At 40.2% G+C, this 18686-nt stretch overlaps 1 protein-coding gene across 1 annotated transcript; it reads right to left on the reverse strand.

Moving 5' to 3' along the window:
• Positions 1-4221: 4221 nt before the first annotated feature.
• FUNDC1 (FUN14 domain containing 1) lies at positions 4222-18318 on the reverse strand. Its single transcript, XM_030576509.1, has 5 exons — positions 18164-18318; positions 16678-16834; positions 14573-14648; positions 6855-6983; positions 4222-4885 (listed from the first exon to the last, which is right to left on the reverse strand). The coding sequence occupies exons 1-5, from the start codon at positions 18192-18194 to the stop codon at positions 4808-4810; spliced, it is 471 nt and encodes a 156-aa protein (XP_030432369.1). The 5' UTR covers positions 18195-18318; the 3' UTR covers positions 4222-4807.
• Between the last annotated feature and the right edge of the window lie 368 nt (positions 18319-18686).

Raw genomic sequence — 18686 nt, forward strand, 5'->3', positions numbered from 1 at the left:
AATTCAATAGCAAAACTCCCATTGAATTCAATGGGAACAGAACTAGGCTCAGTGTAAATGACAAATTGCTTGACATTGGTTTAGCTACCTAGAAATAACTGTTAGAGTGTTGATTATCAAGATATACATATACAAATTGAATAGACAACTTATTAAAGAGCTGTCTCAAAACCCACTAGGCAGAAAACTTCATTATGTTTGTTATATGTTACACAGGGATATAGGAATTGCCTTACTGGATCAGACCTGTGGTCTATCTGGTCAGTATCCAGTTTCCAACAGTGGCCAGCATCAGATGCTACAGAGGAAAATGCACAAAACCTCCCAGGAAGCAGATGTGGGTTAATCTGCTCCTCATTAAGGTGTCATCCTAATCCTTAATAGACAGATATTAGTTTCTGTCTTTAAACATGAAGTTTTAGAACTTTTCCAAAAAATGTATTAGAATTAACTATTATAACTTGGGATAGTCTTGTTATTCATATAAATGTCCAGTCCCTCCTTGATTATCACTGAATTCTTGGCTTCAATGACTTCCTATAGCAATGAGTTCCGCAATCCAAATATGCACTGAGTGAAAATGTATTTCCCTTTACCAGTCCTTTGTTTCTTTGAATATCCCTTTGTTGTTATGTTACATGAGAGGGAAAACAGAAACTCTTGATGTACCTTCTCTAGACCATCTATTATGTTACATATTTTTATATAGTGTTGTTGTTTCCTTTCTAAGGTGAACAATCCTAAATCTTTTCAATCTCTCTTTATATGAGTTTTCCCATCCCTTAATCATGGTCACCTTTCTCTGGAGCCCCTCTAATTCTGCAATATCCTTTTTGAGATGGAGTGACATAAATGCACATTGTATTCTAAATAGTGGCATTCTACTGATTTGTATAATGGCAATGTATTTCTACATTAGTCTCCATCCTGTTTGCTTTTTCTGACCACAATTGCACATTAAGAGGACTTCACTGAGCTGCCTACAGCAGTGGTCTCCAACCTTTTTAAGCACAAGATCACTTTTTGAATGTAAGTGCAACCCAGGATCTACCCCACCCCTTCCCCACTCACTCCATCCACCCCCTCCTTCTGCCGCTTGCTCTCCCCCACCTCACTCACTTTCACTGGGCTGGGGTAGGGGGTTAGGACTAGAGAGGAAGTATGGGCTTTGGGCTGGGGCTGAGGGGTTCACAGTGTGGGAGGGGGCTCCGGCCTGAGCCTAGGGCAGAGGGTTGCGGTGCAGGAGGGGGTGAGGGGTGCAAGCTGTAGGAGGGAGTTTGGGTGCAGGAAGGGGCTCTGGGGTGGGGCAGTGTTGGGGTGCAGGAGGGAGTATGGAGTGCTGGCTCCGGAAAGGGGCTCAGGGCTAGGGTTTGGGCTGTGGGCTCCTGCTTGGCAGCACTTAACCTCAGGTGGCTCCTGGGCAGCGGTGCAGCGTAGCTAAGCCAGCCACCCTGCTTGCCCTGGCCCCACACTGCTCCCAGAAGGGGCCAACACATCCCTGTGGCACTTGGCGGGTGGGGGGGGCAGGGGTCTACGCACACTGCTCCTGCCTCAAGCACCGACCCTGTAGCTCCCATTGGCCAGGAACAGGGAACTGCAGCTAATGGAAGCTGCAAGGCCAGTGCCTGCAGAGAGGGGCAGCACGTGGAACCACATGCCACTTCCCTGTCGGAGCCACGGTAGCCACTTACAGGAGCAGCGTGGGGCCGGCGCAGGCAGGGAGCCTGCTTTAGCGGCAGCTCTACCACACCACAAGACTTTTAGCAGCCAGAGATCTCATTCAACTGGGAGAATCTCCAGGATTGACGACTCGATCGCGATCTATGGGTTGGTGACCACTGGTCTACAGTAACGTCCAGATCCCTTTCCTTGGCTGCTACTGTTAATTTAAAATCCTATGTGATCTAAGAGTAGTTGAAAATTTTCTCTCCAGTGTGCAGTACTTTGTATGAGCACTGAACTTCATCTGACCTCATGTTGCCCATTCACCTATCTTGTTAGTCTCTCAAATTCCTCAGTTGTCTCTGGACTTGACTAACTTTAGGTTGGTTTGCAAATTTCAGATCATTAATAAATTAGTACAAATTCTTGATGTAGTCCGCTGTTCACCTTTTCCCATGATAAAATTTATTCTTACCCAGTTTCCTGCATGAGCCAGCTTTTGACCCATGACAGTATGTTGCCTCTCCTCCATTGTTAATTAGTTTCTGTTGTAGCCTCTTGCAAGGAACCTTGCCAAGGTCAATTTGGAAGCCCAAATAACTTATGTCATTCATCTCTCCTTTTGACATTTCTTTGACATGTTCAAATAATTTTAATAGCTTAGTCAGATACTGAAACTGTGCTGGTTAGACACTATCATATCTCTATCTGCCCGCTGTTCTATTTTTAACTAGAATTTCAACCACATTACCAGATATAAATGCAAAGCTGTCTTGTATGCACTTTCATGGCTTGCACTACAGCTTTTTAAAAATATATGTACACTTGCTATCCTCAAAACCTCTCTGTAATATAGTGATTAATAAAAAAAAGACTGCATGTTTGTAGTAGCTGCACAGTCACTTGATTCTTAAGCTCTTTCAGAACTCTCAGCTGTATACCACCTAGGCCTTGTGACTTACTGCTTTTTAAAATTATGTTTGTTCCAACACCTTATATTCTGACACCTCACACTCAGCACCTCATCTTTATTACTAGAAAGGAGGTTCAGGACAGGAATCTTCCTAACATCCTCTGGCATGCAGATTAATACAAACAAATAATTTAAGGTCTCAATAACATCCTTATCCTCCTTAACTGCTGTTTTAGCCTCTAGTGATACTAAGAACCCAAAGATTCTTTCATTCTAACAGAAGCAGGGAAGCTAATATATTGTTTTCTATCTTTATATATTTGCTCTTCAAAATCTATTTTGGTCCTCTTACATATTACCTGCTTTAATTTATGCTTCTAGTGATTGGTTTCTCTTGGTTAGATTTCTGCATTTTGAAGTCTCTCTGGCTCAGATAGCCCTCTAAGCTTGCCATGTAGTCATAGTTTACTTCCTACTTTCCTTGTTCCCTTGTGTTCAGAAGTAAGCATACCTAGCCCACATATCACACATGCTGTCTCACATGGGGGGTTCCCCACTGTGTATTCTAAAAATATGTTGCGCCATTCAATATATTAGCAAGGGAAAATGGGTTACATGTTCAGGGCTGGTTCACCATATGTAAACCAGACACTGTGGCTGAACCTGGATGAGAGAGACTCAATCCAAGAAATAAGTGAGGAAATGCTTGTTGGTATAGTAGGAAGCAAAGAGTAATTAGGTGAATTGGTATATGACATCTCCTTTGATTGAAGGGATCTGCCTGCTCTTTGCGACACATGTTCATGAGTTTGAGGGCCAGGGCAGGTCTTGAAGTTGGTAGATCCGTTGGGGATAAAGAAGTAACAGCAGACCAATAGTTTCTTAAATCTCTGCTTGGGTGGAAGGTTCCAAATTCATTGTCACATGTAGACCTCCCTCCCTTTAGACTTTCTTCCTGCTTTGGTCTGACACAGCCCCAAGCGTGCTGACTTATGGAGCATGCTGTAAGACTCATTTGCTTTCCCAGACATTTGAGATTGGGATGAGCGGGAATTTGTTCCCAATAGGCTGATGGAGGAGGAGAATCCCTGTTTTGTTACCAATTTATAGTTTTTGATTACTTACATATTAGATGAGTACATTTCTACAAATCAAAGTAAGTGACTCACCTTCTACTAAAAACCTCAGATCAAACACACCAGCAATATAAGCTTGTTTAGTTCCAGCGGTTAACATGAAAAAGTGAAGTGAATAACTATCGCCTACTGAAACTGACTGTGGCAAGAGCTTTTGGATTGCTCAAATTACACTGTACTGACATGCTTTAAAGTCCAACTAAGCATTTTCAGTGTTAAACGGAAACTTCAGCCCTTGAGATTTCCAACAGGGTGGATTAAATGAGCTGTTCTCCCTGGATTACAAAATAAAAAATGTAATTTTAAATGTCAAAGGTTTAAAGAGTACATATTTACATAATAAATACATGTATTTCAATTGAAACTATCTGCACATTTAAGTATGACATGCATTTGATGAAATGTGTGTAGTTTGTAAAATACACTAATTTGTATGCAAATACCTGTGCCGTATCCCTGAATGTTAAAGGATGCAGGAAGTTTATAGAATAAAGTACAGAAAGACCCCCATCAAGGTTTGATTTTCACTTTTAATATGCTCATGATTCTTTGTTACTTAATACTTCCGTAAAAAGTTATTACGGATTTATAGATTATTGCAGTGATTTCTAAGGAAGATTGTCAGCCCTGCAGCTGAAGCTACACATTGTATACATTATTAGTCATTGGCACTATTAACCACAGCATGAAGGACAATACCTTTTAAATAAAGATAAAGCAACATTTAACTGGAAAACATTCAGATTGAAAATGGAGATTTCCTTCTTACATTACTGTAACATAGCTATATCCCACAAATTACATTTTAAAAATGCTATTTTCTGAATGGTCACAGAATAAAAAAGTCATGATGAAAATTAACCAGTTTTGTCCAGAACTGCTATTATGAGCACACTGCAGTTTTTCGGCAAATCTTATGCCAAGCATCAGAAGGCAAAAGCCTAAAACATAAAAGCTTCCAGTTTCTCTGGCTAGTCCATTCTCTTTGCTCTGGAGCGATCAGTGACCCACACTGCTTTGCTTTAAGACAGTGCACTAATCACTACTACTGTTCTTTGTTGTGGTTGATGCCATCAGGAAGACAAAATTCAGGTCCTTAAGATGCAAGTCCTAACAAAAAGCCTCCAACAAATCCACTGGATACTACTATATTCTGTTTGATAAATTCTGTTGACTGAAAAAGAAAATAGTTTTTAGTTATCTATGTAAAAGCATTACATCTAATGGGAACATTTAGTATTTTTATCATGATTAACCAAGAACAGAGGTTTGTACTATTTTTAATAAACTTAATTTTTCAAAACTTGTTAGTTTAGCAGATATAGTACATGTTGGAGTCAGGTACAGTGCACGCAGACTCTGCAAACTTTAACAATGCGCCTCACTTTTGACTTCTAGCAATGCTCTTATGCCAATATTAGCCTTTTTCTGTGCAGAAACTCTGCACTGTACACTTCTTTCGTAAAAATGTGAGAGCTAGAGTAAGACCACTAAACTCATTTCAGTTTTAACCAGACACAGGGAATTATTGTAATTAGATTAATTATAATCTCAAGGTCACTTCTTTCTGATCCACACTTTTGTAAACTTTAATCCTGTAAATCATATACCACAGGAAAGCATCGTACTATATCAACAGATGTTTGGATATAAGTAGCAACACAATATAATCTGTGTGTCATGACAGGTATGCAAAATAAATATGATATACATCTTTTCTATGATGTAACAGGCATTTTGTAAAACAAAAACGTTAGGTATTTCAGACAACAGAGAAGTCTACAATTTTAAAATCAAAGCCATTTGAACATGACTTCCTTCCTCCCTGGTCCACTCCTCAGCCTGTCAAAAAAGACTGATTAAATTACATCTGATTTAAAGAGCTGTATACCAAGTTTCAGACTGGAATTAAAATTATAAAAACAATTTGGCAACCAAGGTATAATTCTATATAGGTTATGTTGGAAACACCAACATCTTTAACTACAGAGACACCAGTGTGGGCATTGCTATGACTCTCTTCAGCATAACAAAAATCATACTTCAAGACAAGTAGTCAGAAAATTAGATACATATGTGTTTCAAGTGTGTGCAAAAAAGCGCACCCACACATCTCCTGGCAAAAAAGATTCACTTTTTCTAATATGCTGTTGGTAGAGGGAAGTCCTCAAACGAGAAACTATTCCTAAAACTAAATGGGCCTTAGCTATACTAGAAAAGTGTTGGTAGTTTCTCTTCAGTGTATCAACATTATGCACATCACAGGCACATTCGCTAAACTGGTTCAAGGAATGAGGTGGACAACTCCATGCAATCTAAAGCATAGTTCCCATAGTTACTTGTACACAGGCAAACTCACTCCTCATTTTAAAAAGTCAATATGAAAACACTTAGGGTTAATTACTTTTAGTACAGTACTTCACCAGCAATTATTTTAAAGATTTTCTGCATTTGTTTGGTTAAGAGTATAGCAGGGGACAGTAAAGCCTTGTAGATGGACGTTTGCACCACCTCCTGTTACCCAGATGTGAAGCTCAAAGATCACTCAAAGATTATTAACACCTATGGATTTAATACCAGCTCCAAAAAGTTTTCACTTAATTCAAAATGGGGGAAAGGGTAACTTTTTTCAAAATCATAATTTTGAGCTGCACTACCACCAAAAAGCAAATTTATTTTACTCAAGTAAAGTCATAAGCAACCAATATTTTACAATACTATGTGGCCTTACAGCAGGATACAAATTCCTAGAACTACCACATGGCTGTTGTACCTCTCTATTTTATGAAGACAATCCCTGAAGCCTGATCAGCATAAGACAAGTAATTGCCATGGTCTGGCATGAGAACAAAAAATCTCACCTGGAAGTGAACCTTAGTATAACAAATAGGTACTGGGCTTTCCTGCAGGATTTCTAACATTTATTACAACACAGAAATATGTTCTGTTGGTGAGATTGTGTAAGCCTTTCCTAAGAAGCAGGACTATGCTCCTGAAATTTTGCACATGCCATCTAGAATTTTAGTTATCAGACATAACTATAACCAAATGCAGTGGAAGGCCAGAACCCTCAATCAATGTAATCTTAACCAAAATGAAACAGCACACAATTCAGAACAATTTATTTTTTAAAAACATCTTACCTCTTCAATGAGGGTGCTGATTTCAGGTGCTGCCCTGTTTGCACGTTTTTTAATCTGTCTTTTTGCTTTGTTTACATCCTTTTCAACTCTCTTCCAGTCAACTTGCACATACCCACTATGACTGGCAATCTAGGGCAATGAAAAAAATATTAAATAAGAACAATTACACTAACCAATCAAATCACAAGATGTTTGTGTGTACTCAATTTTGAAAACTGTTTTGCGTTTTCTTTTTCTAGAGAAAGACAAATGGAAGCTCAAGTACTTTAATTGCAGATGCTACAGATATTGTGTTTTAACATGCCAGAGATTATTTCTGTAATAAATCAAAAATATACTTTGAAAAAGAATTGGCAAGGTTCAATAGATTCTCGTTTCTTTCAACCCTTTTCTACTTTTTATACTATGCTTGAGATTAATTTACAGGTTAACATAAACAGGTCAATTTATATACTCAATATTTATTACTGCTTTACTTGCAGCAAAATAGAAACTGAAAGCACTTTTATCAAAGGACTAAAATGCAGCTTTGTTTCATTTTAGTTTATTTCAGCATCACTGCTGAAATTTTAATTTAGGACAGGAAGCTCAGGAAATCTTATCTAAACCTCATACAGAAATAGAGAGCCATCCTCTTGTCTTTAGTATTATAAACTGTTCAGCATAATAATAACCTAATGCTACAGGACTCTAGCACTCTCCACATCACTAAGCCCCAAATAAATGGTATAAGTATCAGTGAATAACAACATGAACCACTTCTACCATAATGCCCACAAGATATTAGGCAACTAATTATGGGCAAATAGAGGAGCAGTTGCAGTCAAGTTCATCCTAATTTGAAAAAACAATCCCCAGACAGCTAAAAAAAAATCCCACATTTTTTACTATGAAGGTTTTATCCCTTTCCCCCATATTTTTGTTATTAGGCCTTGAACCTGTAAACACTTAAGCAGCTGTGTAACTTGACACACAAACAGTCGCATTGACGTCAATGGGACTACTCACATGAATAAAGTAATGCACATTTAAGTGGCTGTAGGGCCACAGATTGCCCTAAAAAATTTGCAGAGACTGCATTTTCCTATAAGAGTAGAGAACACCTATCACACTGTGGACAATGACTTACTACAAATAATTCCTCTTAATTGGATAACACCACAATTATTCAAGAAAGGAAAATCAAGACTACAAAGCTCCGCGATTGTCTTTTAAATGTTGGGTAAATCAGTCTATGTATCCATTAAAAATATATATTATCCATAAAACTTTATAGGTAAGTTCTATTTTTATATGAACTCAAAATCTGAGATTCATCTAGTGAGTAAGTCATACAATGGAATCCTGTTCACAATCTTAAGTATGGGGCCACAAATAACTCCTCCATAATGTCTTGAACTTAAACACCAAATTTGATTTGCAGTCACTGGTTTCTGCTGAAGCCATTAACTCAAAAGAATCTGCTTAGCTAGATTACCTCGCTGCAGTTACTCACATGGGCTGTGCACATCTTTGTTATTGAACACAATAAAGAGAATCCAGAAGTAGATGGAAATAGGAAGAGTGCACTAAAGAACCAACTTCTCCAACAGCAAGTTTCACCCATATTCAACCAACCAACCTGAGGAAGGGCTTGTTACCATTAGATAGCATTCAGTTAGTTTTACAACAGACAGACAATGCTTAAACATTTACCCTGTTCCAGATTTATAAATCTGATACCTGAACGGGCAGCATTACACATCACACACGTGTACACTTTAACAAGGTGTTTAAAGACGCTAACTTTATCATACAGGCGTTAACAAATGAACTAAAAGAAACAGAAGTAAATCTTCCTTTTGAAGAGTTAAAATCCAGGGATTAGATCCTCAGCTAGTGTCAACTAACATAGTGCCATTAAATATATATGTATATACACACAGATATATATACACACACACACACCGCTACCTTGATATAACGCCACCTGATTTAACACGAATTTGGATATAATGTGGTGAAGCAGTGTTTCGGGGGGGGGGGGGGAGAGGAAGCAGGGCTGTGTACTCCAGTGGATCAAAGCCAGTTCAATATAACACGGTTTCACCTATAATGCGGTAAGATTTTTTGGCTCCCAAGGACAGCGTTATATTGAGGTAGAAGTATATAACAATGGAACTACTCTAGTTTACACGCGCTAAGGATCCAGCCCAAAATATTTCTATTTAAACTTGTCAGACCTAATGCATTTGCTTAAAGGCAAGTTTCCAGTATAAAAATTTTATTTGCTTTGGCAGTTCTGATGAATGCCTCTCAAATGGTGCACAGAACTGTCAAGTCAGATATTCAACACAAGAATTGGACAAATTCTCACCTTTTTATTCCCCCCGCCCCCAACCTCCCAGGTAGCATGTTGCCCTCTCCCAACTTCATTGAGATGTCCCAGCATGCATCATTTTGCAATATCATAGCTATCATGGAACACCAGTGGAGTATGTAGCCAGACCTCAATAGGCCAGGTAAATCCTAGTGTTATTTTTGAAGCTTGTATGGTTTTCAAAGGTTTTATTTGTTACAGAATTATTTATGTGAAGACTTGTATCCATCAATGGTGTTCTACATTGAATGAGTCCAAATATGGAAGAGAAAGAATAAATGACTTACTATAAAGCTTTTTATGATTAAATAATGGCTAACAGAAGATTGACTCAAACACAGACCTTAGTCTAACAGGAGCAAAAAGCAGTAAAAACATTTTGCCACTAAACTGAACAGATATGACTAATATACAAAAGTAAAGGGGCATGCAGCATCAATATCCTCAGATGCCCCAGGAACCTCTCAGACTCTCACTGCTGAGTGGCAACTTTGCATGATTTATTTACACTTCCACCACCAATACAGTCCCATGGAACAATATCGTATACAGTGATTCTCTAACTTTAGCCTCTCCTGAAGGGCCAGGAAGGAACAGAGGTCTCCCTTCCTTGAGATCTTTGCACACATTGGGCTCAGCTAGCCCTGGTTACTCCCTCTCTACAGTTCCTTCCTATGACCTCTTACCAGCGGACAAATTGGCTTGCCCAGCCTGATCAGCCAATCAGCTGATTAATGCCTAAGTCATCAGAGTGTTGGCTCACTTACTAGCTCCCAGCACTCTGCCACAAGTACAGATCTCACAAGTGACAAGGTGCTTTAAAAACCACCACCAAAGTCACTTTTCAGAGGGGAACCACATTTTAAGGATTTGGCATGTTTCTCCATAGTTCTCCCTAATATAAGGAACCAGTTAATCTAAAGGCTATAAAAGGAAAGATGTTAAGTTTGTTACCGTTTGTTATGAGAAATGAATTATTTGTGTTATTTTTATTTTTCCAGTGCCTATCTATTATAGTGGACTTGAACTGGCTTTGTATCAGCCACATTAGGAGAATTTAATCTTTTTATAAAAAAAGAGATACACAATTAATCAAATTAAATTGTTCAAAATATCAAACTTCCATGACATTTGATGAGGAAAATAAGGTCTTGACTTATAAAATCCATGCCAATTCCTTAAAGGATCATTTTCCTTCTCTATCCCCACCCCTACAAGACTACTTTTTAATAGAATCGGTTGTAATATTGTAGAACTGATAAATGAAATTGTTTTCAATTGTTCACTTTATTAATGTAACTTCTGTTCACCATTCACTACACTTGCCTATACTGTTCCATATTGTAATTCAAACCCCATTTTAAAACACTCACTCCATTTTGTAAAAGCTTCCTCCAACCTTCATTTTTGCAAACCCTGCTGTAATCTTATTAGTTTAGTTTAGATGTGTGAATGAGGTATGTATGAATGCCCATGTTCAGACTAACCCGCGGCATCGGCGGGTTAAAATCGATTGCTCGGGGATCAATATATCGCGTCTAGTCTGGACGCGATGTATCGATCCCCGAGCGCGCTTACATCGATTCCGGACCTCCATCAACCCGAACGGAGTTCCGGAATCGACACGGAGAGCCGCGGACATCGATGCCGCGCCGTCTAGACTGGTGAGTACCTCGATTTTAGAAATTCGACTTCAGCTACGTTATTCATGTAGCTGAAGTTGCGTATCTAAAATCGATTTTAATACCCTAGTCTGGACGTGGCCAATGATGGAATCAACCTCCAGCCCCAGCCTGTCCTGATGAGATAAAGTTCAAATACCAACGGCTGAAGACCTAGGCAACAGCCCTAAACAAAGTAAGAAGCATCCACCCTAAAAAGAAAAGGACAACAGAACAATAGAAGGAAGATCAAAGCCAGGTCCAAGGCTGAAAGTCACGCCTGCAATTGATGGGTGATCAATCTAAAGCCAGAGGCAGCATGACACAGCAAGACCTATAGACTTTGAATCCAAACTAAAAGCCTATAAAAAAAGAAGGGTGAGATGACAGACTCTCGGTAACATTCTGCTGCCAACATGGAAGAACATCGGTGCCTGCCCAACAGAGATCCAGCTCAGCCTTCTGCCCAGCTTTCCTGGCCAGTTAGCTGCCACAATCTACGAACCCAAGCTGCAAAATCAAGCCATGAACTTAAGCTATCTTCAGGACTGGTAACTATGCAGCAGCTGCAGAACACCTGATCAATGTGGATGTGTGTGTGTGTGTGTATATAGGTATTAGGTATAATGTGTGTGTATAAGAATTAAGATATTAGTTATTAGTCATAAATTGTTATCATAATAAATGTGGCATCTTTGTCTTGTCCCTTTTAATAAGATCCTGCTGGTTGTTACTGATCTAATATAATTGGTACAACAATATTGCTAATTGAACTAGCCTGTTTTCAGAATTTGACTTATCTGCTATCTGTGAGACACTAACCATATAATATATTTTGTTTTTAGTTTCCAACTAGATCCCTTGAAATCCATTTAATATACACTAAAAAGAAGTTAGGTTTTTCTTGAATTTCAAAAACTACACAAATAGGACTCTACTTTAGTACGCGTCCCCCTTTTTGTTCCAGTGGATTCCTGTGATATCTGTAATTTCTCAACATTTTGAATTAACGAAACTTGCAACTTCAACGAAACTTTAAAAAAAGTTAATTTCTAGTCACCTGCCAAAAACCCTTCTACCTGTTCAATGAATGCATTCAGCATATTCCTGAATTCAAGTGAATTTACACTGTGTATTTACAGATGATTTTTAAAAGGAAAAACTTTGAAGACTATGGAAATGTAATTGGATTACCATGCAACTTACAACTAATCTTTAATATGCAAAGTACCTAGAATTAAATGACTAAGACATTTACTTCTATCAGAATATGATCTGAATCAAAGATGGAGACAACTGAACCTAAATGTACAACTGAGGTATAACAGTTCAACTCCGTCCAATCCGCCCCTCATAAGTTTCCTTATCAGATATTTTTCACAGAAAAGGCCAACACACACAAAAAATCAAGATGTACATAAACAGATACAGCAAACCTGTTTTCCCCATTTATATATAGGCTCATTAGTGATTTACAAGCTTTTTGTTTCTTTTTTTTAATTCAAAATTTGCATGACACAAATTGATAAGTCTAGCCAAGTGGTAGAATGTTGTACTGCTAAGCAGGAAAGCCATTCTGAAACACAAACCTATGGTCTTCTGGACAAACGAAATTTAAATATTGAAGTGCAATGAGCACTCCTAAACCCCACAGGTTGTGCCTACACAAAGAACTGAATCATTATCAATTGATCCAGAGGTGTAATGCACTTGCTTAAGCAAACAATTCACTGTATCCATGCTAGTCAGATTGATTTGTGCACCATCTCCATATGTGGGTGGTTCTAAATCATTCAGATGCGACGCCCTTGGGATACATATCCCACAGTTCCAGGCACAACTCACAGCAATAGTCAATCTTAGGCCATGTCTACATCTAAATTTTTTGCAGCGCTGGTTGTTACAGCTGTATTAGTACAGCTGTATAGGGCCAGCGCTGCAGAGTGGCCACACTTACAGCAACCAGCGCTGCAAGTGGTGTTAGATGTGGCCACACTGCAGCGCTGTTGGGCGGCTTCAAGGGGGGTTCGGGGAAAGGAGACCAGCTTCGCCGCGGTTTGCTCTCGCGTTCCCGGAACCCCCGCAAACCGTAGGGAAGGAGACCTGCTTGTCGGGGAAAGAGATAGCAACCGGGGAAGGAGACCACCTTCGCCGCGGTTTGCTCTCGCGTTCCCGGAACCACCCTGCAAACCGCAGGGAAGGAGACCTGCTTGCTCGGGGGTTCCGGGAACGCGAGAGCAAACCGGGAAAGGAGACCAGCTTCGCCGCGGTTTGCTCTCGCGTTCCCGGAACCACCCAGCAAACCGTAGGGAAGGAGACCTGCTTGTTCGGGGAACGCGATAGCAAACCGGGGAAGGAGACCAGCTTCGCCGCGGTTTGCTCTCGCGTTCCCGGGACCACCCTGCAAACCGTAGGGAAGGAGACCTGCTTGTTCGGGGAACGCGATAGCAAACCGGGGAAGGAGACCAGCTTCGCCGCGGTTTGCTCTCGCGTTCCCGGAACCACCCAGCAAACCTCAGGGAAGGAGACCTGCTTGCTCGGGGTTCGGGGAACGCGAGAGCAAGCTGGGGAAGGAGACCAGTTTGATTACCAGAGGCTTCCTCGGTGATGCTGGGATACCTGCTTATTCCACGGAGGTCAAGAAAACGCTGGTAAGTGTCTATACTTGATTACCAGCGCTGGATCACCAGCGCTGGATCCTCTACACCCGAGACAAAACGGGAGTACGGCACAGCGCTGCAAACAGGGAGTTGCAGCGCTGGTGATGCCCTGCAGATTGTACACCTCCTAGTTGCAGCGCTGTAACTCCCTCACCAGCGCTGCAACTTTCTGATGTAGACAAGCCCTTAGATATTTCAGAAGGTCATCAGTAGAGAGAGACAGACACATTTTTTGGAAAACTATCAGAACCATTTCAGTTTGACCCATTTCAGTGTTGTCCCCACTGGCACTAATGGCTATTAAAGCTGATAAGCTATTATCAGCAGGAGGAAGAAAACCTTTTGTAGTGATAATCAAGATGGCCCATTTCAGACAATTGTCAGTCAAATCATCTTATAGCTCATCTTAATTAGCCTCTTAGGGTTGGTAGGGCAACTCCCACCTTTTATTGTTCTCTGTACATATATCATCTCTTACTGTATGTTCCATTTATGCATTTGATGAAGTGGGCTGTAGCCCACAAAATCTTATGCTCAAATAAATTTGTTAATCTCTAAGGTGCACAAGTACTCCTAACAATAAACTAGACACCTAGACTATGACTGAATTAGACTCCTTTGACACTTAAGTACCTTTGAGATTCCATCCCCCTGTTAACAGAAAATAAAGATTGCTTACATTCCTTGATCTCTGCAACCACAATTTTATAATCAATTTGCTAAGTCTGGCAATATCAACTCAAAAATAGTATTTCAATTTCTGCATTACGTTTTCATTCTTTCAGCTCACTTGAAACTATTTTTATTAAAAACATTTGATTATTCCTGATTGTTATAATATTTTGATCAATAGCTTTAAGAAACTGTAAGTAAAACTAAGTAAAAACATACCAGCACAGCAGCGGTAAGGCTAATATAAGACATAGATATGGAACTCACCTTCCCTTCCCACCCCAGTATAAGCCAGTAGCTGAGTTTTTTCCATATAATTCAATTATAAAACATTCCCTAAATATTAAAATATGAAATTCTATATACCTGAAGTAGAAGAAATCCACCACCTACTGCAGTTGCTGCAAGTTTTCCAACTTTCTGGAACAAAAATCCTGCACACCTTAGAAGACCCAAAAAAACAACATTCCAATAAAGTTAAGATTGTCTGGCCCACAATGCCATTTTTCAGAATTTTCATATTAAACCCTACTAAAATTTTGGATTCCTAAAATGAGAAACGTTTCACTTTCCTATTTCTTACTCTGCAACCTGCAAATTATGAGAAATTATAGATTTATGTAATACAAACACTTTTTGGTGATATAGATCAAGCACAAGTCTAGATCAGTAGGGATGTTATCAACTAATGGTTATCTGATGTCCTCTGGGAAGTGAATTGGTGGCTTCAGGCCTTGTCTACACAAAATAATGTAATTAAATTGCACTACTTTAACTGGTACAATCAGTTAAAAGCATTACAAACTCCTTAGTGCAAACAGTTATATCAGTATAAAGTGGCCTTTTATAGGTACACCTCTACTCAGATATAACGCGACCCGATAGAACACGAATTCAGATATAATGCAGCGCTGGGGGGAGGCGGGGGGCAGGGCTGCACGCTCCGGCAGATGAAAGCAAGTTCGATATAAAGTGGTTTCACTTATATGCAGTATGATTTTTTTGCTTCCTGAGGACAGCGTTATATCAGGTGTAGAGGTGTATATCTATTCTGGTAGGGAAGGAGAAATAAGCTATACTGGTTAAAGAGACTTTTGTACCAATATAACTGCATCCACAGTAGGGGCTATACCAATTTAACTATTTCAGTAAAAAAATAAACACCCCTCCCCCAAAAAACAAAATAGTTAAACCAGCACAAAAAACTGGCATGTAGACAAGGTCTTAGTCTGTTTTCAAGTGGAGAAAAGCTTCCATTCTATTTAACATTCTTGTTGGCAGACTCTGAGATCAGTCTACCACCTTGTCAGTTCTAGCACTGGCCTGTGCATGCCAGGACTGAAGTATTTTTCTAAGCCTGTCAGAAACAGGTTTCACTACCACTCCACAAACTGCATCTGTTTTATAGAAAAAGTACTTCAATTTCTAGACTCCTCATTTAGGCACTTCTTGTGATTTTGGCACTAAATTCCCATTACACTTTCTTCTAAAAACTCCAAAGGCTTTTGTACATTTATCTATTATTTATAAAAACTGGAGGGAGACATAAATAGGTTAAAAATCATATTGAAACTAATAATAGAGTTGGGGAATTAGTAAACACCTCATATTATTTAAACAATTTAAAAATAATAATGGTCTTTTCACCATTTATGCTGTTTTGTGTGTTTTTACACTTTATCCAGCGTGTACAACAGAGATTCATTCCACTGTCATTCAGCCCGTTCTACTTTCAGGTTATCACGTGTTTGTATTTTAAACATAATAGCATTGTTTAAATCCAAAAATATGTTTCATTAACTTAAAAAAGTGTTGTAATATAATATTAATGTTTCAATATTAGAACTTAAGTTAATACCTCGTACTTATGATTGTAAACTTTGTTAAAACAGAACACTCAGATGAAATATCTTTTTAGCTAAACTGATATAACAGAACTTCACATTTCACTATCTGTAAGAAAAACTCTATAGAAGTTGTTCAATTTCAAGCGGCTTTGCTTTTAAACAAAAAAGCACCTTCATCTAAAAAAAAATGTATTTGGGGCCCTTGACTAAGTCTGCCCCACATTTCTTCTGATCTGTTTTACATGTAAGTAAACATGTAACAAAACAAACAGGCCCTCATGTCTGTATTATAACTAATAAAATATGCCACTCATTAGCAACACTAGCATTATACACCATAATTTTCCATTTGTTTGTTAAAGACATGATCTTAAGAGTTTTGTCACGTCTTCAAAGCTCTTTTGCAATAATTGGCAAGGGCTCTTTTTTATAATAGGTGTGTTTTACTGACTGACACTAGGCAGTGCTTCTGAGGTGTGATCTAGTGCCAGTTCTTTCCTTATCTCTTGAATTTACAGTTATTAATTAGGAAACCATGCAATCTCAAACAGTTTATAATTCTGAATGATACAGAACAGAGCAGTCAAATGCATGGCACAATAATCAAAAGTGATCCTCTCTCACCAGCCAGTCACTCCGCCCATTACAATCTGAGTGGCTACAGAATACTTTTCTACAATTGGTCCAGAATTTCGGCCAAACACACGATTCCACCAATGGTGACGCCTTGCATATTCTGTTAAATCCAATACTTCATACGAATCATCATCACAGTCGTGCTCTTTAAAAAAATAAAAATTACCATAGGTGATTCTCCTTTTAGTGAGTGTGCAAAGCAAGTTATAAAAGCATTAGTTCTAAACTTCTCAATTGTGTAGTAAATTTATGCTTTATGGAATTAAAACAATAAAATCACTGTAAGTAGTTGGGTAAAACAGTCTCAGCCTTTTTTAAATTTTGAGGTAAATATGGGTCAACAGGCTAGTAAATTAAGATAATACCATAGTTTGATGTGTGTATCACATTACTATCAGTTGCAATCAATATTTAATGGGCTTGACTACTTAAAATGGAGGGCAAGTGACTCAAATAACAGAGACAGCAGCTCCAACAAGCTGGCACTGAACTTTCCTGTTACCAGTAACCAATGGTAAGTAGCTGCAACTACAAACTGTTCACTTTAATACATAGGGGACAGAAACATCACATAAAGATCATTTGTATTAGGCCTGGTCTAGATACAGTTTTTGTACTAGTATTATGATGGTTAGGGGTGTGATTATTTTTAACCCAAATAGTTATAGTTTTACACCCCCTACTGTGGATGCAACTGTACTAGTATAAAGATGTATTACTCTTGTATAATTTACTTCTCTTCTTGACCAGCGACACATATACCAAGATAAAGCACTTTTACATCAGTATAACTGTGTCCACACTAGAGAGAACTATACCAACTAATGGTGGTACAACTTTCATATTCAGACAACCCTAAATAGGAAAAAAGCTATGGCAATTAATTCACCCTCACCCCAACTCTGCAAAGTACCTTGTAAATTTAATCTCTTGGCTTTAATGGGCTTTGAATAATACCCTAAATGGCAAAGTCTATTCATTTCTCTCCTTTCTTGCCTGTACTAGGATTTCTGGGGGCTTTTGTTGACTACTTGACATTTCGATGGCACATTTTAGCTGAAGATCTGACCTTGCATTAAACACAGATACGCCTTGCAGCACTGACCCCCCCAAGCAGCCCGGCTGTCCCCATCCCACAGGCGAGGAACCGACGGGGCCGCACACTGAGCCCCAGGGACTTCGCGAGAGACGCCGCCGTGGCAGCAATGACGGATCCCGGGAGTCCTGGTCCCGAGCCCCGCCCGGCAGCTTCCACCCCCGGGACAGCCACTTCCCAGCAGCACAGGGCGGCGGCGGCGCTTCCTCCTAACCCCCCTCCGCCCCGCCGCTACCACGGGCCGCCCCGCCAAGCCCCTCCCCCGGCCGGGCAAGGGGGCAGGGAAACTCCCACTAGGGGCCCGACTGCGGCGGGAACGAGGCTCCCCGCGAGGGGACCAGGCCAGGCCTCCCCACAGCGGCGGCCGCGCCCACTCACCCGACGCGGAGCGAGGCCTCCGAGCCGCCATGTTAGCGACTGTTTACTGGGGGGGGCTGGAGTGGAGCGGCTCCGCCCCCCGGCCGCTCTGTACCGCCAGACGCCGCGCTCTATGATCCCGCCGCTCCGCTCGGCTGAGCCGGAGGCCGGCGCAGAAGGCTCCGCGAATAGCGGCGCGGGGCCTTGCCGCCGGCCGACAGGGTGTGGGGTGACGTCACCACCACCTGTGCCCCCGGGGGTTGTGGGGATTGTAGTTCTGCTGGCTGGCGTGGCCAGCGGACTTCCTGGCGGTGGAGGGCTTTGCGAGCCTCACCCTGTGCGGGGTCGGGAACGCTGTGCTGCTCTATCGTGATGCCAACTTTTCCCAACCTAGCGCTAAATATTTCCCAAAACTGATGAAAAATTCTCAGATAAAGTTTTTTACAGTGCTTCTGTGTGCTGGGAAATGTCCCAAAACCTGGGAATTTGTGAGTAAAATGTTTTGAAAAAACATTCCCAGATTTTGGGACATTTCCCAGGATAT

Source organism: Gopherus evgoodei, chromosome 1 (assembly GCF_007399415.2).
Source record: "Gopherus evgoodei ecotype Sinaloan lineage chromosome 1, rGopEvg1_v1.p, whole genome shotgun sequence".
Lineage (NCBI taxonomy): Eukaryota > Metazoa > Chordata > Testudines > Testudinidae > Gopherus > Gopherus evgoodei.

Bases quoted from the DNA above. Each gene is read 5' to 3' on its own strand.
- FUNDC1 (XM_030576509.1), bottom strand. From the start codon at position 18,194: ATGGCGGCTCGGAGGCCTCGCTCCGCGTCGG. The intron at 16,835-18,163 runs GTGAGTGGGCGC...ATTTTTTTAAAG, and splicing joins GAGGCCTCGCTCCGCGTCGG to AGCACGACTGTGATGATGAT. The intron at 4,886-6,854 runs GTAAGATGTTTT...TTTCTTTTTCAG, and splicing joins TCAGCACCCTCATTGAAGAG to TCAACAGAATTTATCAAACA.